Below are 23,821 nucleotides of genomic sequence, written 5' to 3'. Positions count from 1 at the left end.
TCAGTTCTAGTTCAGTTCTAGTTCAGTTCTAGTTCAGTTCTAGTTCAGTTCTAGTTCAGTTCTAGTTCAGTTCTAGTTCAGTTCTAGTTCAGTTCTAGTTCAGTAAACTACAAAATTTTCCATCCCTGCTTACTCAAAGCTATATAATTGATTAGTAGTAGTACCTACATAATTTATTATAAATATTATAAATTATATGCATGTTTAAGAAACAAATTTTTATTTGTTTTTGAACTACCGGTTTTTTATCGATTCTGTTTATTTAAATATTGTTATGAGAGAAATTTGTTAGTATTAATTATATTCGTTTGTAAATTTTGAAACAATCGTTTACGTTAGAGTGCTAAAAAATATGTTAGTTAGTAGTATATGTACGTTAAGTCTATTAAACCTTAACTATTCTTATAATTTTCTTAATTCTATGTGTTTTTTTAAATTCTAATAATTTTTTTGTAATATTTTGTCAATTATTTATTGAACTCAAAAATTTGCATAGTTGACATTAGGCAATTAGTATAATTTTAAGGTGAATAACACAGAATTTTTATAAAATCATTATTCACTTTTATTAAATTTATCACAAATTTGAATTGTTGACATTATGTAAAGAATGTATTTGGAAGGTAAATAATATAAATATTTAGCCATACATTGTGTAAAGAAAAAATTTTAATTAAATAGTTTAATTGTTGACATTATGTAAACAATAAATTTTAATTTAATATTTTTTTTTTTGAAAAAATGGGGAGAAATATGTTTTGTTGACATTATGTAAACATTAAAATGAAATGAAGAAATTGAAAATATTTGAATTTATGCTAATGCGATCAGAGTCAGTCGTCTCTTGACTATAAACAAAACAGATTCTATTTAAAGACATCTAGTTTTGACATTATTAGAAATTAATTAGAAATTTAAAACAAGTTCGAAGATAAACGTGTTTAAAATTAAAACTACTTTGTGAAGACTTTTTATTTAGCTAAAATAAAGTTTTGATATTTTATGAGAAATTAGTATAGACCGGGAAAGGCTAGCGGTAACATTGAAAACGAGATTAAAGAAAAAGCTATAGATTTGTTAATATAGTAAAAAGTAAAGTGATTACGATAAAAGTACATGGATTTCGATAAAGCTTTAGAAAAGTGTGGCAATTATGGCCCTTATCAACTCGTGGTGCTTTTGCTGTTTGGTTATACCAACTTTATGTCTTCCTTACACTATTACTCACAGACTTTGATCTCATTTACACCCGAACACTGGTGCTATCATGAGCAATTGGAAAATAAAACATTTTCAGAAATTCAAGAAATTTATAAAAATTTTTCAAATCCTCATTGCACTCTGTTGGAATACACTGAAGATTCGTTTGAGAAAGCAGAAGTGGGCAAGTGTCGCAAATGGTTTTATAAAAAAGAAAATGGTTATGAAACAGTTACCACCGAGGTGAGTGTAAATAATAATGAAAAATCCTTAAAGTGTGCTATACTTTTGCAAGAAAAATAACTGTAAATACACTGTAAAAAAAACCTAATTGTTTTATTCAATTGTGTGTTTAAGCTTAACTTGGTCTGCGACTCAACTTATAAGTCGGCTGTAAGTCAATCATTTTATTTTTTGGGAGCTGTTGTGGGTACCATTTCTTTTGGTGTCTTGGCTGATCGTATTGGCCGTTTACCGGCCATTTGTTTGACTACCTTTGCCGGAGGTTTGGGTGACTTTTTATCTTCCTTCGTCTACAGTGTGGAAATGTTTGCTGTGACCCGTTTTATTTCCGGCTTAGCAACGGATACATTTTTAATGCTTATGTATATACTGAGTAAGTAGAGATCTCATATTTTTTTCAAATCAAAAAATTTTCTTTTCTATAAAATATTCAACACGTGCATCGATTTTTTTACAAAATTGTTTACCAGCCAAGACGACGCTATATTATCATAATATTGTTTGTTTTAATTATTCATGTCACATTAACTTTTGCTAATTTAAATCAGTTGATGGAATTTATTTGAAAAACAAATCTAGTTTTTTTTATTAAAAAAAAAACTACCAGTTTTATTAATATTTATCCCTCTTAACCGATTTCTTTTCAAAATTATTACTTTTTTGTATTGGAATTATTAATGATGTGCTAATCTATGCAAGACGCCATAGACACAGACAAACAAGACCAGTTGTTAAACAATTTAAAAAGCATGTCAATTTTAAATCTTGTCGATCATTTCTCCCAAAACAAGTAATGAACTTATGATCAGTTCATTTTTGATCTAATCTAAACAAAGTTTTTGTCTTAGCAATTAACCCATTTAAAAGGCAATAAAAATAATTAAAAATTTTTCATCAATTCTTTAGTTTTAAAAGAAATATTTAATTGTTGACATTAGGTAAACTATGTATTTTTGAGAAAAATTATTAAACATTCTTTATGAATTTTCCAAAATTTGTATTAGCAATTAAAATGGCTTAATTAAAAAAGCAATTAATAAAAACTAAAAAAAAAAATCATAAATTCTTTAGTTTTAAAATAAATATTCCATTGTTGACATTAGGTAAACAATGTATTTTTGAGAAAATTATTACATATTTTTTATACATTTTCTAAAATTTTGCTAAATATGTATAATAACTTGACAAATTACATTCTTGACATTATGTAAAGAAAGTATTTTTTGTGTAAAATATGTAAAATCTATTTAACATTATAGATTTTATAAGAATTTCTTTAATTGTTGACATTTTCAATGTATTTTACTTGTAAATAATATAAACTCTCTTAAACAATAAGATTTTTTTTTGAACTTTTCTTAATTTTATAAGAAAAATCCATTGTTGACATGATGTAAAAAATGTATTTTTTATGCAAATAATACAATTTTTTTTATAAAATTACTAAATATTAAAGAAAATGTTTGTTAAACTCAAAAATTTACATTGTTTACATTATGTAAAGAAAGTAATTTTTACATAAATTGAATAAAATTTCTTTAAAATTTGAAATTTAAAAAAGTTTTCTTTATATGTATATACGAAAAATGTCATTGTTGACATTATGTAAACAATGTATTTAAAGTGTAATTTTTCACAAAAATTTCATTATTGACATTGTGTAAACAATGTATTTAATGTGTAAATAATATTATATCATTCTTTTCATAATTTAATGATTTTAGAGAAAATTTCAATTGTTGACATTATGTAAACAATGTATTTTTTTAAGTAAACAATACAAATTCTTGGTAAAATACACCAAATACTTATCAATTAATTGTTAGATTCGCAAAAATATATTGTTGACATTGTGTAAAGAATGTTTTTTTTAAGTAAATAAAACAAAATTTTCTTAAAATTAAAGATTTTAAAAGTTTTAATTGTAAAAAAAGCTTTATTGACACTGTGTAAAGAATGTATTTTGAATGTAAAACATGTAAAGTGGTAAATTTTTGTTAATTTTGCTTAATTTTGTGAGAAATTTTAATTGTTGACATTATGTAAACAATATATTTTTTATGTAAACAATACAAATTCTTTGTAAAATCACCTATTAATTACCAAGTATTGGTTAAACTTTAAAGCTTACTTTGTTGACATTGTGTAAAAAAAATGTTATTTAAAAGTTAACAAAACAAAATTTTCTGAAACTCAAAGATTTTTAAAATTTGATACTGTGTAAATAATGTATTTTAAGTGTAAAACAGATAACATCATTAAACATAATTCAATTTTTGTTAATTTTCCTTAACTTTGTGAGAAATTTCAATTGTTGACATTATGTAAACAATGTATTTTTTAAGTAAACAATATGAATTCTTGGTAAAATCACCTAATAATTAGGAAATAATTGCTGGACTCGCAAATTTACATAGTTGACATTGTGTAAAGAATGTTATCTACGAAGTAAGTAAAACAAAGTTCTTTTAAATTTTAAAGTTTTAAAAGTTTTAATTATATTTCCAAATAAATACATTATTGAAACCGTGTAAATAATGTATTTTAGGTGTAAAACATGTAAAATCATTTAAAGTGGTAAATTTTTGTTAATTTTCCTTAATTTTGTGAGAAATTTTAATTGTTCACATTATGTAAACAATGTAGTTTTTAAGTAGAAAATTAAATTTTTTGCCAAATTTAATCAATATTTAGCAAAATATTTCCTTAAATTTAAAATTTACAATGTTGACATTATGTAAATAATGTAAATTTTATGTAAACTTCACAAAATTTTTATAAAATTTAAGGTTTTATTAAGTTTTCTTTATATTTACATCAAAATTTGACGTTATGTAAAAAGTGTATTTGTTTATGTAAAAAATACAATTTCTTGCTAAATATTACTTAATGTTTAACAAAATTTACATTATTGACATTATGTAAACAATGTAATTGAATAACAATATGGTCCTTCGCATCTTTAAACAAAACATTAGGATTTTAATAAACTTTCACATCCCCTAATGGGTTATAAACCATTAAACCAAAACACGTGTTTTTATAACAATCTACGTATTTATGGCATCAAAAAAATGCTGCAAATGAAATAATTCGTATGCAATCAGTCAACACTTCAAAGAAAACATACACATTTCCAGGAATTACACTGACAACAAACCTCCCATTTCACCTTTATTCTTAAGCCGACTTTACACGATCACACATGTAATATGATTTGTCAAAATATTGTATTTAGAAGAGTAAGAATGGTAAACAATATGCAATGAAACCATCACACATTTAGAGAGAATGAGGATAGAAAATTTGACAGTCGTATGGCTTTCTTCAGTTTTTTAAAATGATTCAAGAAAACAAGATCAGGGATGTATTTTTATGTAAACACATACAAAAAAGTAAAACAGCTGTTTCCATCTTACTTTGTTATTGTTTTATATCAATCTCAAAAACAGATTGTTATACGGATGGAATTTCATTTTACTTTTTCATTAGACCTTACGTACGTAAAGTGTGATCGTGTGAAGTGCCCTTTAAGAATATGAGTAACAGGATCCAAAAAAAAAACAAAAACTTGTTAAAAATCTACTTAAAATTAAAGTACTTTACCTAACATTAACATCTGACTTTGAATATGAAATCAGTTGATTGCGAGTAGGTCAAGCAATAACATTAAAGACAGATAAAAAAAATCAGCATGGATTTTGATCGTGCTTTAGAAAAGTGCGGTAATTATGGACGTTTTCAATTTGTGGTCCTACTTCTATATGGTTTTACCAATTTTATGGCCTCCATGCATTATTACTCACAAACTCTGATAACATTTACACCCGATCACTGGTGTTATCATGAGAAATTGGAAAATAAATCCTTTACGGAAATTGCAGATATCTATAGGAATTTCTCAAAACCCTATTGTACTCTATTGGACTATAATGGGGAAGTTTTCGTGCCAGCAGAGGTGGGAGAGTGTCGCAAATGGTTTTATATGAAAGAAAATGATTACGAAAGTATAACCACTGAGGTGAGTTTTAGGGAAATTTAGAATTTATGTGAAAATTTGTATTTCATTATTATTTTTAGTTAAATTTAGTTTGTGATTCGGCTTATAAGTCGGCTGTGGGTCAATCATTTTATTTTTTGGGTGCTGTTATTGGCACCATTTCATTTGGTATCTTAGCTGATCGTATAGGTCGTTTACCTTCCATTTGTTTGACTACTCTTACCGGTGGTTTGGGTGACTTTTTATCTTCTTTTGTCAACTCTGTAGAATTGTTTGCTTTGACCCGTTTCATTTGCGGTCTAGCAACGGATACATTTTTTGTACTCATGTATATATTAAGTGAGTATAAAAAGCAAGAAATCGACCAAAATAAAACTATCTTTGAAATCGTTTGTTATTTATTATATATATTTCTTTTTTTTATTAATTTCTCTTTCAGCTTTTGAATATCTACGACCGCAAAAACGTACCTTTGGCATAAATATCATAGCAGCCATTTTCTATGGAACCGGTTTAGTTTTATCACCCTGGTTTGCTTTGTGGGTTAAATCTTGGCGTTATTATTTACTAATAGCCTCGGTACCGGTTCTACTATTTCTTTTATATCCCTTGCTTATATGTGAATCGGCTAGTTGGTTATTGACCCGAGAAAAATATGATCGTGCTGTGAAATGCTTAAAGCGTGTGGCTAAATTCAATGGAAGACAAGTGGAGGAGAAGGTTTTCGATGAATTTGTGGATTATTATAAACAAAAAGCTTTAGAAGAGCAAAAAATTAAGAATAGTGACACTTTCTGGGGCATGTTTCGTACGCCTCGCTTAAGGAAATTTACCATTATATTGCTGATCAAAAGGTGTGAAAAAAACTAATGCTTTAAGAATTTTAATTTGATCTTTTTTTTCTTTCTTTCTGTAGTATTATAGTTACCATGGCTTTTGATATAATCTCACGTAATGTGGAAGGTTTGGGTTCTTCACCCTTTAAATTATTTTCCTTTACTTCTGTAATTTATGTACCCGCTGGTCTTACCATTATAGCCTTTCAAAATATCATCGGGCGCAAAGGCATGGCTACAACCTCTTTATTGGGTGGTAGCATTATTACGGCAGTAACAGGCTTTCTAATAGCCTATTCTGATCCAAATTCTAATTCTACCTTATTGGCCATTATGGTGGGTTTGGGTCGTTATGGTGCCGTTGTGGCCTATGATGCTGAGGTTCAATATTGTACCGAAATTGTACCCACCAGTGTGAGAGGACGTGCTGTGGCCAATATTCATGTCTTGGGTTATGGTTTTAGTTTTCTCAATTCTTATGTTATCTATTTGGGAAATTATTATAAACCTTTACCTACAATTTTTATAAGTATTATAATGTTAATAGGAGCCGCTTTATGTCTATGTCTGCCAGAAACTTTGAACCAGTAAGTTTATGTTTATTTATGTATTAGAAGCTCTTTTTTATTAAATATCGTTTATTATAGAAAACTTCCTGAAACTTTGAGTGATGGTGAAAAGTTTGGTCTCGATGAGAAGTGGTATTATTTTCCTTGTTTTAGTAGAAGAAAAGAAAAACTTGTGAAAAAATCCGTAGAAGAAAAATTTGGTTGTACAAATAATATAGATATAACAGCTTTATAAATAAGTTTATTTTAAGTTTAAATAGTTTTTTTTGTTTTGATTGATTTAATTTAATACCAAAATATGTGATAATTATCAACATAAGGTTAAAAATAAATCTTTTTTAATATATATGGTTTATTGTAGAAATTTTGTATAGAAAATGAACTTAATAAACCTAAAATAAGTGATTAATATCTTTATGAATACGGGGGTTAATGTTTGTTATAAAATATTCATATCACATCATTAATTTTGGTTTAATTTAAAATATTCCCTGATGTTCGTGTAAACAAGTTTTTGAATATATTTTAAATTAAAAATTCACCGTAATTTTTAACTAAAACTATGTTCACACTAACAAAAAGTTTACCAAAAGCAAAGAGTATGACCATTACTAAATTGATATTTTTGTAATCTTTAAAATATTTTTCGCAAAACTTTAGAGCCAAATTATCATAAAACATCGTTATAGTAAAATTTTAAGCAAAATACTATGTTCACACAAAAAATAATGACCATTTATTTTTTGTGTGAACATAGTAGCATAGTAGACACTACCATTGTTAAATTGATATTTTTGTAATTTCATAAAATAGTTTTCTTCAAATGTTAAACTTAAAATTATCATAGAAAATCTCTAAAGCAAAATACTATGTTCACACAAAAACAATTTTTTTAAAAATGTATGGTCTACTAGCCTGTGACCATTGTTAAATTTATAATTTTATAAACTATGAAATAGTTTTCTCCAAACGTAAAAAAAATTATTATAGAAAATCTCTACTGTAAAATTTTAATAAAAAATACTATGTTCACACAAAAAATTATTTGACGAAAAATTTAGGGTCTACTAATTCATGACCATTGTTAAACTGATCTTTGTGTAAACTATAGAATAGTTTTCTCCAAATGTTGAAGCAAAAGTATTATAGACAATTTCTTAAACAAAATACTATGTTCACACAAAAAAAATATTTGACGAAAAATTTAGGGTCTACTAGTTCGTGACCATTGTTGAACTGATCTTTTTGTAAACGATAAAAAAAGTTTTCTATAAACCTTAAAGCAAATTTATCATAGAAAATGCCATGTTCACACTAAAAAAATATTTCGCGAAAAATTTACCGTCTACTAGCTCGTGACCATTGCAAAATAGATGTTTTTGTGATATATAAAATAGATTTTTCCAAATGTTAAAGCAAAATTATCATAGAAAATCTATAAAGCAAAATACTATGTTCACTACTAGCCCGTGACCATTGTAAAATTGATATTTTTGTAATCTATCTACCAAAAGTTAAAGCAAAATTATTCAAATCTCTACAGCTAATTTAAAATCAAAATACTATGTTCACACTAAAAATACATTACAAGACAAAACTAGTGTCTTTGTTGAATTGATATTTTTGAAATCTATAAAATAGTTTCCTCCAAAAATGTTTACACTAATCTTTAGATAAAAATTTGTAGAGAAAATCCTGATTCCAGTCTCTTAACCACAATTTTTCTATAGAAAATTCTATGTTCACGCTAACTTTAGTTATCTTTCTTTAGTTTGTAGAGCGAAAAGTTTTACAAAATTTGTTCTACGTTCACACTAATGATTACTCACAAATCACATATTATTATTAACTAGCTATACCCAGTGTGCTTTGCTACCCTAAAAACAAAAAAACCCACTTACACATGGGAGATGCCACACGCCAATTTTTCCAAATTTAATTCATATGGAAGGAGCCAATCGCCCCATTGAAAGTTCGTCAATTTTTCTCTAAATCTTCACAATAATGTCAAAGTTCTTCATGTAAAATTTGAAGATTCTAGATTCTGCAGTATCTCAGTTATACAAATTTTTCTATATAATTCATATGGGTGTTGAAAGCCACCTCCTGTTGAAAGTCCGCTTTTTTTCACCCAAAATGTTCAGATGAATATGACAGTCCATTTTGCAAAATTTTAGGAAAGTCCGCTTTTTTTCCCCCAAAATGTTCAGATGAATATGAAAGTCCTTTTTGCAAAATTTTAGGAATCTAGTTCTATTAGGTTCTTAGATAAAATATTTTGTTATATTTAATTTATATGGGAGCTCCCCCCATTGGTAGTCCGCCAATTTATTACCCAAAATATTTACATGGATGCTAAAGTTCTTCGTGCAAAATTTGAAGCTTTTAACTAATAGTTTCCAAGATAAACGAATTTGTGTATTTTATTAATATGGGAGGTGCCACGCCCTCTTCTGCTAGTTATTAATAATAATATATTTTCAAGTCCCTAGAGTAAAAATTTTAATAGAAATTTAATATTAGGCAAATAGATGTTAAAAGTAAATCTTAATCGAAACAGACATTGAAACTTTAAGGTGGAACTTATATATTTTGTGTTACAAACATCAGCACAAACGCATAATACCCTTCTCGTCGTAGTAATGTAGGGTAGAAAAACGTGATCACAACTAAATTAAAGAATTTTTAACAATTAACATGTCTTTTAAGATAAGTAAGTACACAGACCTAGTGTAAGTTTTACCAAAAACTCAGAAGTTGTATATTACAGTAACGTAATAGAACTGAAAGAGAAAAGACCGTGAGTGAGTGCATTAGGTATGGATTTTGATAGAGCTTTAGAAAAATGCGGTAATTATGGACGTTATCAAATCGTAATGCTTTTACTATTTGGTTATACAAATTTTATGTCTTCCATGCACTATTTCTCACAAAGTCTAATCTCATTTACACCCGATCATTGGTGTTATCACAAGCAATTGGAAAATAAAACATTTTCGGAAATTAATGAAATTTATAAGAATTTTCGAAATCCTCACTGCACTCTATTGAAATATAATGATCGTGGATTTGAAGAGGTGCTAAATGGAGAATGTCATAAATGGTTTTATAAAAAAGAAAATGACTATGAAAGTATAACAACAGAGGTAAGTGAGCCTTCCCCCTCTTAACGATGGAGCTGGATCCGCACCTGTCTAAGATTATGGAAATTATTAATTTTCTATTTTTCCATTTCAAGTTAAACCTGGTATGCGATTCTTCTTATCAATCGGCTGTGGGTCAATCTTTTTATTTTGTGGGTGCTGTTGTTGGTACCATTTCTTTTGGTGTCTTGGCTGATCGTATTGGCCGTTTACCAGCCATTATTTTCAGCACTATTTCAGGTGGTTTAGGAGATTTTTTATCTTCTTTTGTCCACTCTGTAAAAATGTTTGCTTTAACCCGTTTTATATCTGGCTTAGCGACAGATACATTTTTTGTTCTCATGTATATACTAAGTAAGTAGTGATTTTAGATCTTGTGCTTACTTTAAACAAGACAAGAGAAGCACTTTTATAAGCTGCCTTTTTTATTGTTTTTTTTCAGCATTTGAATATCTCAATCCCCAGAAACGTACATTTGCTTTAAATTTTATAATAGGCACTTTCTATTGTGCCGGTCTAATGTTGTCACCCTGGTTTGCTTTATGGGTTAAATCATGGCGTTATTATTTACTAATAGCCTCGGTACCGGTTCTTTTATTTCTTTTATATCCCTTGCTTATATGTGAATCGGCTAGTTGGTTGTTGACCCGAGAAAATTACGATCGTGCTGTGAAATGTTTAAAGCGTGTAGCAAAATTCAATGGAAGACAAGTAGAGGACAAGGTATTCGATGAATTTGTGGATTATTATAAACAAAAAGCTTTAGAAGAGCAAACAGTTAAGAATAGTGATACCTTCTGGGGCATGTTTCGTACGCCTCGCTTAAGGAAATTTACCATTATATTGCTGATCAAAAGGTGAAAAAAAAAACTTATATTTGCAGAAATAATATTTGAGCTTTTCTTTTTCTTTAAAAGTGTTATCGTTACCATGTCTTATGATATTATATCACGTAATATGGAAGGTTTGGGATCTTCACCTTTTAAATTATTTTCCTTTACTTCAATAGTTTATGTACCCTCTGGCATTACCATTATAGCATTTCAAAATGTTATCGGACGCAAAGGCATGGCTGCGGTATCTTTATTGATTAGTAGTATTATAACGGCAATAACAGGCTTTCTAATAGCCTATTTAGATCCTTATACTAATGCTACTTTATTAGCCATTATGGTGGGTTTGGGTCGTTATGGTGCAAGTGTGGCCTATGATGCTGAGGTTCAATATTGCACCGAAATTGTACCCACTAGTGTAAGAGGCCGGGCTGTGGCTAATATACATGTCTTGGGTTATGCTTGCAGTTTCTTAAACTCATATGTTATTTACTTGGGCAATTATTATAAACCTTTACCTACGATCTTTATAAGTATTATAATGTTAATAGGAGCCGCTTTATGTCTATGTCTACCGGAAACTTTGAACCAGTAAGTTTAAGTATACATGTTAAAGCCATGATGTACGGTTGTCAGATCTTGCAAAGTTGTCAGCAAAGTGTGCAGAAACTGTCTAACAATCGTCTGAACTTACAATTTTTCTTATGCAACATTGTCAGCAAAAGCTTTACTGACAAAATTTGTAAGTTTACACTGTTATTAGACATTTTCTGCACATTTTAGTGCCAACATTGTAAGATCTAACAACTGTGTATACATAGCATTATACTACCGGTCCACACTAGGAAACTTTTAATTTTGCGTGAGAAAGAAAGTGTATCATTCATCTCTCTTGCGGTACGGAGTTTCCCGTTCTCGGAAACTTGTTTTGTTAGACCTGGTTCACACTAGGAAACTCTTTTTGGAAACTTTTGATTTTTGTGTGTGAGAGAAAAAGATGGTTGATATTTCTTTCTTTTTCTTTCACACACAAAAATCAAAAGTTTCCCAAAAAAGTTTCCTAGTGTGAACCAGGTCATATTCTTCTCATTCGTACAACAACAAATCAATGTAATTTACACGTAGTTTCTGAAACAAAAGTTTCTATGTGTGGACATTAAAGAAACTTCAAAAGAGAATTAAGAAAAAGTTTCACAACAAAAGTTTCCTAGTGTGGACCAGGTCATAGTTGTTATTTATTATTTAACTTTTATTTTTATGATTGTAGAAAACTCCCCGAAACTTTGAGTGATGCTGAGGTCTTTGGTCTCGATGAAAAGTGGTATTACTTTCCTTGTTTTAGTAGAAGAAATGAAAAACTTGTGGAAAAATCTGTAAAAGAAAAATTTGGTTATACAAATAATATAGAAATAACAGCTTTATAAATAAGTTTATTTAAAGTTTAAATAGTTTTTTATTTAAATTAATTTAATAACAAATATATGATAATTATTAGCTTAAGATTAAAATAAATCATTTACTTTTAAATTAAAGAAATTTCAAAACATTTCAGAATTTCAAAATAATAAATTCTAAAACTAGTGCTGCCCTCTATAGCAGAGATCTGCTAAAGAACAGTGTTTAATTTTACTGATCTTTGCTCTTCTATTTAAGAGAAAATCATCTTGCTCTGGTCATTAACATTAATAGAACTTGCCTGATGAATTAAACCAATAAGACTAGACACTGCACTATCTATAAAATAATGTCAAAATTTTGGCAAATTTACAAAATAAACAGATTAGGAGTCATATTCATAAACTTTTATCAAAGGTTTATAAATTAAATTTTCAAACAAAATTTGTTCTATTATCCTCTGAAAAATGAATGTATGGTAATGTATATACAAATTTATCATATATTTTAATATAATAACAACAATTGAATTATCTGAGAGATCAGTACAGATCGAGAAAGGCAAGCAGTAACATTAACAAACAAACAAAGAAAAAATCAAACAACTAATGGCTTTTAAGTGAAAAGAGAATAATAGATTTAAAAAAATCATTAACATTATGGATTTCGATAAAGCTTTGGAAAAATTCGGCAATTATGGTCCTTATCAATTTCTTGTACTTTTGCTATTTGGTTACACCAACTTTATGTCTTCCATGCACTATTACTCTCAAACGCTGATCTCATTTACACCCGATCATTGGTGTTATCACGAGCAATTGGAGAATAAAACATTTTCGGAAATTGCTGAGATTTATAAGAATTTCTCAAAACCTCATTGTACCTTATTGCAATATAATGAACACACATTTCAAGAAGTAGACAGTGGAGTATGTGACAAATGGTTTTATAAAAAAGAAAATGGCTATGAAAGTATAACTACAGAGGTAAGTGTGAAGATCTTTGAACCACAACGCAATTTTGATCTGCAATTTGAACACATCAATAGTGCAGTTTGTAAGAGAGAGAGAGAGAGCTTCTTCCCCTCTCTTCTACAAACTTAATATGTGATGCACAAATACCTGATAAAGTTTAAAATTTCTCTTAAAGCTTAATCTGGTTTGCGACTCAACTTATCTATCAGCTGTAAGTCAATCATTTTATTTTGTCGGTGCTGTTGTTGGCACCATATCATTTGGTGTCTTGGCTGATCGTATTGGCCGTTTACCAACGATTATTTTGAGCACCATTTCAGGTGGTTTAGGAGACTTTTTATCTTCTTTTGTCAACAGTGTAGAACTGTTTGCTTTGACCCGTTTTATCTCTGGCCTAGCAACCGATACATTTTTTGTGCTTATGTATATACTAAGTAAGTAAAGGATCTTTATTATTGTGATCATTTCCTTAAGACAATTAATATACTTTTTTCTAATATCTTTAGCCTTTGAATATCTCAATCCTAAGAAACGCACCTTTGGTCTCAATTTCATAACTGGCACTTTCTATTGTGCCGGTTTAATGTTATCACCCTGGTTTGCTTTGTGGGTTAAATCATGGCGTTATTATTTATTAATTGCCTCAGTACCGGTTCTATTATTTCTAATTTATCCTTTGCTTATATGTGAATCGGCTAGTTGGTTGTTGACTCGGGAAAAATATGATCGTGCTGTAAAATGCTTAAAGCGTGTGGCTAAATTTAATGGACGCCAGGTAGAGGAGAAGGTGTTCGATGAATTTGTGGAGTATTACAAACAGAAAGCTTTAGAAGAGAAAAAACTTAAAACTAACGATACCTTCTGGGGCATGTTTCGCATGCCTCGTTTAAGAAAATTTACCATTATATTGCTGATCAAAAGGTATGGGAAAAGATATGACTTAAAAAACAATCTTTAATGCTTTTCTGTCTTTAGTATTATCGTCACCATGTCTTTTGATATAATCTCACGTAATGTGGAAGGTTTGGGTTCATCGCCTTTTAAATTATTTTCATTTTCTTCGATAATTTATGTGCCTGCCGGTCTTACCTTAATAGGTTTACAAAATGTTATAGGACGCAAAGGCATGGCTACCGCCTCTTTATTGGTTGGTAGCATTATTACAGCAGTTACTGGTTTCCTAATAGCCATTTTAGATCCAAAATCTAATGCCATTTTATTGGCCATCATGGTGGGTTTGGGCCGTTATGGTGCCGGTGTGGCCTATGATGCTGAGGTTCAATATTGTACAGAAATAGTACCCACCAGTGTAAGAGGTCGGGCTGTGGCCAATATTCATGTCTTGGGTTATGCCTGCAGTTTCTTGAACTCGTATGTTATATACCTGGGGAACTATTATAAACCTTTACCCTCGATTTTTATAAGTATTATAATGTTAATAGGTGCCGCTTTATGTCTATGTCTGCCAGAAACATTGAATAAGTAAGTGTGAGAGAAATTTATTCAATAGTTATTCCATAAAGTAATAGTTGATTCTTTTTATTATAGAAAATTACCCGAAACATTAGCTGATGGTGAAGCCTTTGGTCTTGGTGAAAAATGGTATTTCTTTCCTTGTTTTAGTGGAACAACAAAAAAATCAGTTGAAGACAACAAACAAGTTTTATAAATTAATTAATTTTAAGTTTAAATAAATTAAATATTAAGGAAATTTTTTTATTTATATAAATAAAATAACAGCAAAAATTAACCGAAAATTCACATATCTAATTTCACATTGATAATGGTTTCATATCACAACATTTAACAAAAATTTTCGTTCAGAAATATTTATTTGCTTATAATAATTCAAGTCACATTTAATTTGATTTTAATTTAATATTCACCAAAGATTTTTGGAACAGAATCAAAAACACATAACAAAAAAAAAACACTTTGTTTAAAAACAACTGGTTTTTAAAATGTTTACAGTTAAATGCCCGATATTGTTTGTTTTTACTAAATATTATTCTATATAGTTTGACTATTCCCCAATTAGATTGTCTTGCATCAACTTGTGAAATTAAACTCTATTCAAAAGAAAGAAATTTCCAAAAATGTTTAAGGATCGTGGAAATAGTTATATTGTAAACTGTTTACAACAACTGCTGATTAAGTATTGGGCACGATCAGTTTATTTGAAAATGTTAGATAGTCTGTATTTAATTTTAACCCTTTTTGTATGAAATCTTGTGATACTTCTTGTCTGAATATGTTTATCTAGTGTAGATCAAAACTGAACTAGAACTGAACTAGAACTGAACTAGAACTGAACTAGAACTGAACTAGAACTGAACTAGAACTGAACTAGAACTGAACTAGAACTGAACTAGAACTGAACTAGAACTGAACTAGAACTGAACTAGAACTGAACTAGAACTGAACTAGAACTGAACTAGAACTGAACTAGAACTGAACTAGAACTGAACTAGAACTGAACTAGAACTGAACTAGAACTGAACTAGAACTGAACTAGAACTAGAACTGAACTAGAACTGAACTAGAACTGAACTAGAACTGAACTAGAACTAGAACTGAACTAGAACTAGAACTGAACTAGAACTGAACTAGAACTGAACTAGAACTGAACTAGAACTGAACTAGAACTGAACTAGAACTGAACTAGAACTGAACTAGAACTGAACTAGAACTGAACTAGAACTGAACTAGAACTGAACTAGAACTGAACTAGAACTGAACTAGAACTGAACTAGAACTGAACTAGAACTGAACTAGAACTGAACTAGAACTGAACTAGAACTGAACTAGAACTGAACTAGAACTGAACTAGAACTGAACTAGAACTGAACTAGAACTGAACTAGAACTGAACTAGAACTGAACTAGAACTGAACTAGAACTGAACTAGAACTGAACTAGAACTGAACTAGAACTGAACTAGAACTGAACTAGAACTGAACTAGAACTGAACTAGAACTGAACTAGAACTGAACTAGAACTAAACTAGAACTGAACTAGAACTGAATTAGAAATGAACTAGAACTGAACTAGATCTAGAACTGAACTAGAACTGAACTAGAACTGAACTAGAACTGAACTAGAACTGAACTAGAACTGAACTAGAACTGAACTAGAACTGAACTAGAACTGAACTAGAACTGAACTAGAACTGAACTAGAACTGAACTAGAACTGAACTAGAACTGAACTAGAACTGAACTAGAACTGAACTAGAACTGAACTAGAACTGAACTAGAACTGAACTAGAACTGAACTAGAACTGAACTAGAACTGAACTAGAACTGAACTAGAACTGAACTAGAACTGAACTAGAACTGAACTAGAACTGAACTAGAACTGAACTAGAACTGAACTAGAACTGAACTAGAACTGAACTAGAACTGAACTAGAACTGAACTAGAACTGAACTAGAACTGAACTAAAACTGAACTAGAACTAGAACTGAACTAGAACTGAACTAAAACTGAACTAGAACTGAACTAGAACTGAACTAGAACTGAACTAGAACTGAACTAGAAATAAACTAGAACTGAACTAGAACTGAACTAGAACTGAACTAGAACTGAACTAGAACTGAACTAGAACTGAACTAGAACTGAACTAGAACTGAACTAGAACTGAACTAGAACTGAACTAGAACTGAACTAGAACTGAACTAGAACTGAACTAGAACTGAACTAGAACTGAACTAGAACTGAACTAGAACTGAACTAGAACTAAACTAGAACTGAACTAGAACTGAACTAGAACTGAACTAGAACTGAACTAGAACTGAACTAGAACTGAACTAGAACTGAACTAGAACTGAACTAGAACTGAACTAGAACTGAAATAGAACTGAACTAGAACTGAACTAGAACTGAACTAGAACTGAACTAGAACTGAATTAGAACTGAACTAGAACTGAACTAGAACTGAACTAGAACTGAACTAGAACTGAACTAGAACTGAACTAGAACTGAACTAGAACTGAACTAGAACTGAACTAGAACTGAACTAGAACTGAACTAGAACTGAACTAGAACTGAACTAGAACTGAACTAGAACTGAACTAGAACTGAACTAGAACTGAACTAGAACTGAACTAGAACTGAACTAGAACTGAACTAGAACTGAACTAGAACTGAACTAGAACTGAACTAGAACTGAACTAGAACTGAACTAGAACTGAACTAGAACTGAACTAGAACTGAACTAGAACTGAACTAGAACTGAACTAGAACTGAACTAGAACTGAACTAGAACTGAACTAGAACTGAACTAGAACTGAACTAGAACTGACTAGAACTGAACTAGAACTGAACTAGAACTGAATTAGAACTCAGCAATTTTCCTTTGTAGTAAATCTTCATTAATGGGTTAATTTTACAATACGTTAGTATTAAGATTCTTAATGAAGTAGTTTAGTTATCGTGATGTCAAAACACTAAAAAAATTAACTGTCACCCAAAAGATAAAATTTTTTTACAAATTATAAATTTCATTCATAGTTTATGACAAGCAGGCGGTAAAAAAGAAGAAACGCACGTTTTAAGGAATTCTTAAGTACGCAAACAACCCAACACCAACTATCACCTTAAACGTCAACTAACCGCTAAACATAAAACTCAAGCAAACGCCTTAGAGCTTATTAGCAAATATCACATACAATTGCTTAATCGCAAAATCAACAACACGGTGGTAAAACGAAAACAAAAATCATAAAATAATTAACATAAATCTTTGCTGTTTAGATTACGAATAAATAATATAAAAAATGCAAATTAAAAATAAACCAAAATAAAAATATAAAATAAAAATAAAAAATCAGCAATTTATACAAAAACGTTTGTTGTAGAGCAGAATAACAAATGGGTTTTTGATACTACAAGTATCAAATCGGCCAAAGCCACTTTTATACGCTTTTGGTTTTTTTTAATAAAATAAAATATATTTCTATATATAAGAAAAATATACAAATTTATAAAATCAACAAATCAACAAAGAAAATTTAGATAAAACAATAGATATAAAACGAAAGACTAAAAAGTGTTAAAAAAATTCCAAAATCAGTTTATATTTAAAATAAATGTCTGACATTTCTTGTGAAATTAGTAGATTCCGCAAAAGGTTCGCCACAGCAGTGCAAGCAGCAATAACTAAAAATAATTAAAATAAAAAAATTCAAAAAATTTCCATGTTTTAAGACAGAAGTTTGACATTTAACAAACAGAAAGTAAAAAAAAATAATTAAAAGGATGGATATCGACAAAGCTTTGGAAAAGTGCGGCAATTATGGTCGTTATCAATTAGTGTTGTTGATCTTGTATGGTTGTACAAATCTGATGTCCTCCATGCACTATTTCTCACAGACTTTGATCTCATTTACACCGGATTACTGGTGTTATCATGAACAATTGAAAAATAAAACATTTTCGGAAATTTCAGGAATTTATAAGAATTTTCAAAATCCTCATTGTACTTTGCTGGAGTATAATGATGGTGTTTTCGAAAAAGCGGAAGTGGGAGAGTGTCGTAAGTGGTTTTATAAAAAGGAAAATGGCTACGAAAGTATAACAACTGAGGTAAGTTTTGATTTTTGTAATAAAACTGATACATCCTGAAAATAGTCTATAGTTTTGTTTTTATTTTTTTGTTGAACATTGCTTTTAGTTTAATTTTGTCTTTCTTCTGATCGTAGCTAAACTGGGTTTGTGACTCAGCTTATCAGTTGGCTGTGGGTCAATCATTTTATTATTTGGGTGCTGTAGTGGGTACCATTACTTTTGGTTTCTTGGCCGATCGTTTGGGACGTTTACCTGCCATTGTTTTGAGTACACTTTCTGGTGGTTTGGGAGACTTTTTATCCTCTTTTGTCCACAATGTGGGAATGTTTGCTTTAAGCCGTTTTATATCTGGTTTGTCGACAGATACATTTTTCATGCTTATGTATATATTGGGTGAGTACAAAGTGCGATTTAATTTTAGTTCAATTCTAGTTCAGTTCTAGTTCAGTTCTAGTTCAGTTCTAGTTCAGTTCTAGTTCAGTTCTAGTTCAGTTCTAGTTCTGTTCTAGTTCAGTTCTAGTTCAGTTCTAGTTCAGTTCAGTTCAGTTCTAGTTCAGTTCAGTTCTAGTTCAGTTCTAGTTCAGTTCTAGTTCAGTTCTAGTTCAGTTCTAGTTCAGTTCTAGTTCAGTTCTAGTTCAGTTCTAGTTCAGTTCTAGTTCAGTTCTAGTTCAGTTCTAGTTCAGTTCTAGTTCAGTTCTAGTTCAGTTCTAGTTCAGTTCTAGTTCAGTTCTAGTTCAGTTCTAGTTCAGTTCTAGTTCAGTTCTAGTTCAGTTCTAGTTCAGTTCTAGTTCAGTTCTAGTTCAGTTCTAGTTCAGTTCTAGTTCAGTTCTAGTTCAGTTCTAGTTCAGTTCTAGTTCAGTTCTAGTTCAGTTCTAGTTCAGTTCTAGTTCAGTTCTAGTTCAGTTCTAGTTCAGTTCTAGTTCAGTTCTAGTTCAGTTCTAGTTCAGTTCTAGTTCAGTTCTAGTTCAGTTCTAGTTCAGTTCTAGTTCAGTTCTAGTTCAGTTCAGTTCTAGTTCAGTTCTAGTTCAGTTCTAGTTCAGTTCTAGTTCAGTTCTAGTTCAGTTCTAGTTCAGTTCTAGTTCAAGTTCAGTTCTAGTTCAGTTCTAGTTCAGTTCTAGTTCAGTTCTAGTTCAGTTCTAGTTCAGTTCTAGTTCAGTTCTAGTTCAGTTCTAGTTCAGTTCTAGTTCAATAGAAACCCTATATCTAATCCATACAAATTTACTTAAAGATTTTAATCTAGTTGCTCAGAAAATCTTTAGCTATTAAGAAAATTTTTAAAAAAATTTCCTAAGCTAACACGTTTTAGTGAGAATTGCATCAGTCTATAATAAAACTTTTTAAATAGCTACTTTCTAATAAAAACTTAATAAGTAAAAGCATGTAATTTATTGTGAACACTAAAATAATAAAATATTATATTGTTAATTAAATACACACTTTCCACTAAGTAAATTTTAGTATTAAATTTATTAAGTAAATTTAAATAAAGATAAATATAAGGGAATTAAAGCATAATTAACTACAATGACGTAGTTAGCTACTAGCGCGTTAGTGGCGTTGTAGCGGTAGCACATGGAAAATATATACTTAGTTAAGAAAGCTAATGTATTTTTATTTCCTTTTAGCATTTGAATATCTCAGTCCCAAGAAACGTACCTTTGGTCTCAATATCATCACAGCAACATTCTACTGCACCGGTTGCATATTTTCACCCTGGTTTGCTTTGTGGGTTAAAACTTGGCGTTACTATTTACTAATTGCCTCACTGCCAGTTCTTTTAGTATTTTTATATCCCGTTTTAACCTGTGAATCGGCTAGTTGGCTATTGACCCGAGAGAAATATGATCGTGCTGTAAAGTGTTTGAAACATGTGGCTAAATTCAATGGAAGACAAGTGGAGGAGAAGGTGTTCGATGAATTTGTAAATTATTATAAGCAAAAGGCTATAGAGGAGCAAAAGATTAAAAATGATGATACATTCTGGGGCATGTTTAGGACACCACGTCTAAGGAAATTTACCATAATATTGCTAATCAAAAGGTAAGTTAACAATTCCATTAATTGTATTAATTGTACTTAAAAGTTTTAATTGTATTTGATCAATAGTGTCATCATAACCATGGCTTTTGATATTATATCACGTAATATGGAGGGTTTGGGTACTTCACCCTTTAAACTGTTTTCCTTTTCATCAGTAGTTTATGTGCCCGCTGGTCTAACCATAATAGCTTTTCAAAACATTATAGGACGCAAAGGCATGGCAACCGCCTCTTTATTGGGTGGCAGCATTATTACGGCAGTTACTGGTTTCCTAATAGCCTTCTTAGATCCAAAATCCAATGCTGTACTTTTAGCCATAATGGTGGGTTTGGGACGTTATGGTGCTGTGGTAGCCTACGATGCTGAGGTACAATATTGTACAGAGATTGTACCGACCAGTGTGAGAGGACGTGCTGTAGCTAATATCCATGTCTTGGGTTATGCCTGCAGTTTCCTAAATTCTTATGTGATTTACTTAGGGAATTATTACAAACCCTTACCCTCGATTTTCATAAGTGTCATTATGTTAATAGGTGCTGGTCTATGTCTGTGCCTACCGGAAACTTTAAACAAGTAAGTAGATAAGTTTCTAATAGAAATTAAGCATAAATTTTAATTTATTTTGTTTTATTCAAGAAAACTTCCTGAAACTTTAAGTGATGGTGAGGTCTTTGGTGTTGGTGAGAAATGGTATTTCTTTCCTTGTTTTAGTACTAAACCAAAAGCTGAAGAGCCAACGATTAAAGACAAACATATCGGTACAAATACTATAGATATAACGCATTTATAGTTTAATATAATAGTTATAAGTTTGATTAGATATAGTTTTAATTAAGTGATAATTAATAATTTAAGCCCAAATAACACTATTCAGCCAAATGTAGATATAACTAATAAAATCTGAAATTTTAGTCAAAATACGAGTGATCACAGATTTTCACTATTTTCTCAATTGGAGCGTTATTTAAGGAACTACAGCCAATTTTAGGTTTTTCATATAAAAATCGATTTTTGGTGGGAAATAAAAGTGATCACAGATTTTCACTATTTTCTCAATTGGAGCGTTATTTAAGGAACTACAGCCTATTTTAAGTTTTTCATATAAAAATCGATTTTTGATGGAAAATATAAGTGATCACAGATTTTCACTATTTTCTCAATTGGAGCGTTATTTAAGGAACTACAGGCAATTTTAAGATTTTCATAAAAAAATCGATTTTTGGTGGAAAATAAGAGAGGTGGAAAATAAGAGAGATTTTCACTATTTTCTCAATTGGAACGTTATTTAAGAAACTACAGCCAATTTTAGGTTTTTCATATAAAATTTGATTTTTTGTGGAAAATAAGAGTGATCACAGATTTTCACTATTTTCGCAATTGGAGTGTTATTTAAGGAACTACAGCCAATTTTAATTTTTTCATATAAAAATCGATTTTTGGTGAGAAATAAGAGTGATCACAGATTTTCATTATTTTCTCAATTAGGGCGTTATTTAAGGAACTACAGCCAATTTAAGGTTTTTTATATAAAATTCAATTTTTGGTGGAAATATGAGTGATCACAGATTTTCACTATTTTCTCAATTGGAGCGTTATTAAAGGAATTTTTGGTGGAAAATAAGAGTGATCACAAACTCTTTAAGGAACTACAGCCAATTTTATGTTTTTCATATAAAAATCGAGTTTTGGTGGAAAATAAGAGTGATCACAGATTTTCACTTTTTTCTCAATTGGAGCGTTATTTAAGGAACTACAGCCAATTTTATGTTTTTCATAAAAATAATCGATTTTTGGTGGAAAATAAGAGTGATCACAGATTTTCACTATTTTTTCAATTGGAGCGTTATTTAAGGAACTACAGGCAATTTTAAGATTTTCATATAGAAATCGATTTTATGTTTTTCATAAAAAAAAATCGATTTTTGGTGGAAAATAAGAGTGATCACAGATTTTCACTATTTTCTCAATTGGAGCGTTATTTAAGGATCTACAGCCAATTTTATGTTTTTCATATAAAAATCGATTTTTGATGGAAAACAAGAGTGATCACAGATTTTCACTATTTCCTCCATTGGAATGCTATTTAAGGAACTACAGCCACTTTTATGTTTTTCATAAAAAAAAATCGATTTTTGGTGGAAAATAAGAGTGATCACAGATTTTCACTATTTTCTCAATTGGAGCGTTATTTAAGGAACTACAGCCAATCTTATGTTTTTCATATAAAAATCGAGTTTTGGTGGAAAATAAGAGTGATCACAGATTTTCACTATTTTTTCAATTGGAGCGTTTTTTAAGGAACAACAGGCAATTTTAAGATTTTCATATAGAAATCGATTTTTAGTGGAAAATAAGAGTGATCACAGATTTTCACTATTTTCTCAATTGGAGCGTTATTTAAGGAACTACAGCCAATTTTATGTTTTTCATATAAAAATCGAGTTTTGGTGGAAAATAAGAGTGATCACAGATTTTCACTATTTTCTCAATTGGAGCGTTATTTAAGGAACTACAGCCAATTTTATGTTTTCATATAAAAATCGATTTTTGGTGCAAAATAAGAGTGATCACAGATTTTCACTATTTTCTCAATTGGAGCGTTATTTAAGGAACTACAGCCAATTTTATGTTTTTCATATAAAAATCGAGTTTTGGTGGAAAATAAGAGTGATCACAAATTTTCACTATTTTCTCAATTGGAGCGTTATTTAAGGAACTACAGCCAATTTTATGTTTTTCATATAAAAATCGATTTTTGGTGGAAAATAAGAGTGATCACAGATTTTCACTATTTTCTCAATTGGAGCGTTATTTAAGGATCTACAGCCAACTTTATGTTTTTCATATAAAAATCGATTTTTGGTGGAAAATAAGAGTGATCACAAATTTTCTCTATTTTCTCAATTGGAGCGTTATTTAAGGAACTACAGCCAATTTTATGTTTTTCATATAAAAATCGAGTTTTGGTGGAAAATAAGAGTGATCACAGATTTTCACTTTTTTCTCAATTGGAGCGTTATTTA

The 23,821-nt window shown here is 29.8% G+C and overlaps 5 protein-coding genes across 5 annotated transcripts in view; 4 read left to right on the top strand and 1 right to left on the bottom strand.

Moving 5' to 3' along the window:
- The first annotated feature begins 1,116 nt into the window (after positions 1 to 1,116).
- Positions 1,117 to 7,083, top strand: LOC111689317 (organic cation transporter-like protein). Its single transcript, XM_046948002.1, has 5 exons — positions 1,117 to 1,443; positions 1,558 to 1,816; positions 5,883 to 6,297; positions 6,360 to 6,866; positions 6,927 to 7,083. The coding sequence occupies exons 1-5, from the start codon at positions 1,117 to 1,119 to the stop codon at positions 7,081 to 7,083; spliced, it is 1,665 nt and encodes a 554-aa protein (XP_046803958.1).
- A 2,584-nt stretch (positions 7,084 to 9,667) lies between these two features.
- Positions 9,668 to 12,335, top strand: LOC111689321 (organic cation transporter-like protein). Its single transcript, XM_023451792.2, has 6 exons — positions 9,668 to 9,994; positions 10,087 to 10,345; positions 10,434 to 10,848; positions 10,909 to 11,415; positions 12,092 to 12,223; positions 12,320 to 12,335. Exons 1-6 carry the CDS (start codon positions 9,668 to 9,670, stop codon positions 12,333 to 12,335), a joined length of 1,656 nt encoding a protein of 551 aa, XP_023307560.2.
- Positions 12,336 to 12,878: 543 nt separating this feature from the next.
- On the top strand, positions 12,879 to 14,862 carry LOC111689322 (organic cation transporter-like protein). Its single transcript, XM_023451793.2, has 5 exons — positions 12,879 to 13,205; positions 13,369 to 13,627; positions 13,700 to 14,114; positions 14,169 to 14,675; positions 14,742 to 14,862. The coding sequence occupies exons 1-5, from the start codon at positions 12,879 to 12,881 to the stop codon at positions 14,860 to 14,862; spliced, it is 1,629 nt and encodes a 542-aa protein (XP_023307561.2).
- Positions 14,863 to 17,904: 3,042 nt separating this feature from the next.
- LOC111689318 (organic cation transporter-like protein) lies at positions 17,905 to 21,716 on the top strand. Its single transcript, XM_023451790.2, has 5 exons — positions 17,905 to 18,776; positions 18,893 to 19,151; positions 20,384 to 20,798; positions 20,865 to 21,371; positions 21,435 to 21,716. Exons 1-5 carry the CDS (start codon positions 18,450 to 18,452, stop codon positions 21,586 to 21,588), a joined length of 1,662 nt encoding a protein of 553 aa, XP_023307558.2. The 5' UTR covers positions 17,905 to 18,449; the 3' UTR covers positions 21,589 to 21,716.
- LOC124419299 (organic cation transporter-like protein) overlaps positions 21,649 to 23,821 on the bottom strand; it is a 3,869-nt gene continuing 1,696 nt past the window's right edge. Inside the window, exon 3 of the mRNA XM_046948001.1 lies at positions 21,649 to 21,698. Within this exon, the coding sequence (XP_046803957.1) occupies positions 21,649 to 21,698 (50 nt within the window). The remainder of the gene's footprint in view (positions 21,699 to 23,821) is intronic.

This window comes from Lucilia cuprina, chromosome 4, assembly GCF_022045245.1.
Source record: "Lucilia cuprina isolate Lc7/37 chromosome 4, ASM2204524v1, whole genome shotgun sequence".
Taxonomy (NCBI): domain Eukaryota; kingdom Metazoa; phylum Arthropoda; class Insecta; order Diptera; family Calliphoridae; genus Lucilia; species Lucilia cuprina.
Note: the sequence above shows the minus strand (reverse complement) of the source record. Positions and strands in the feature narration are given on the sequence as shown.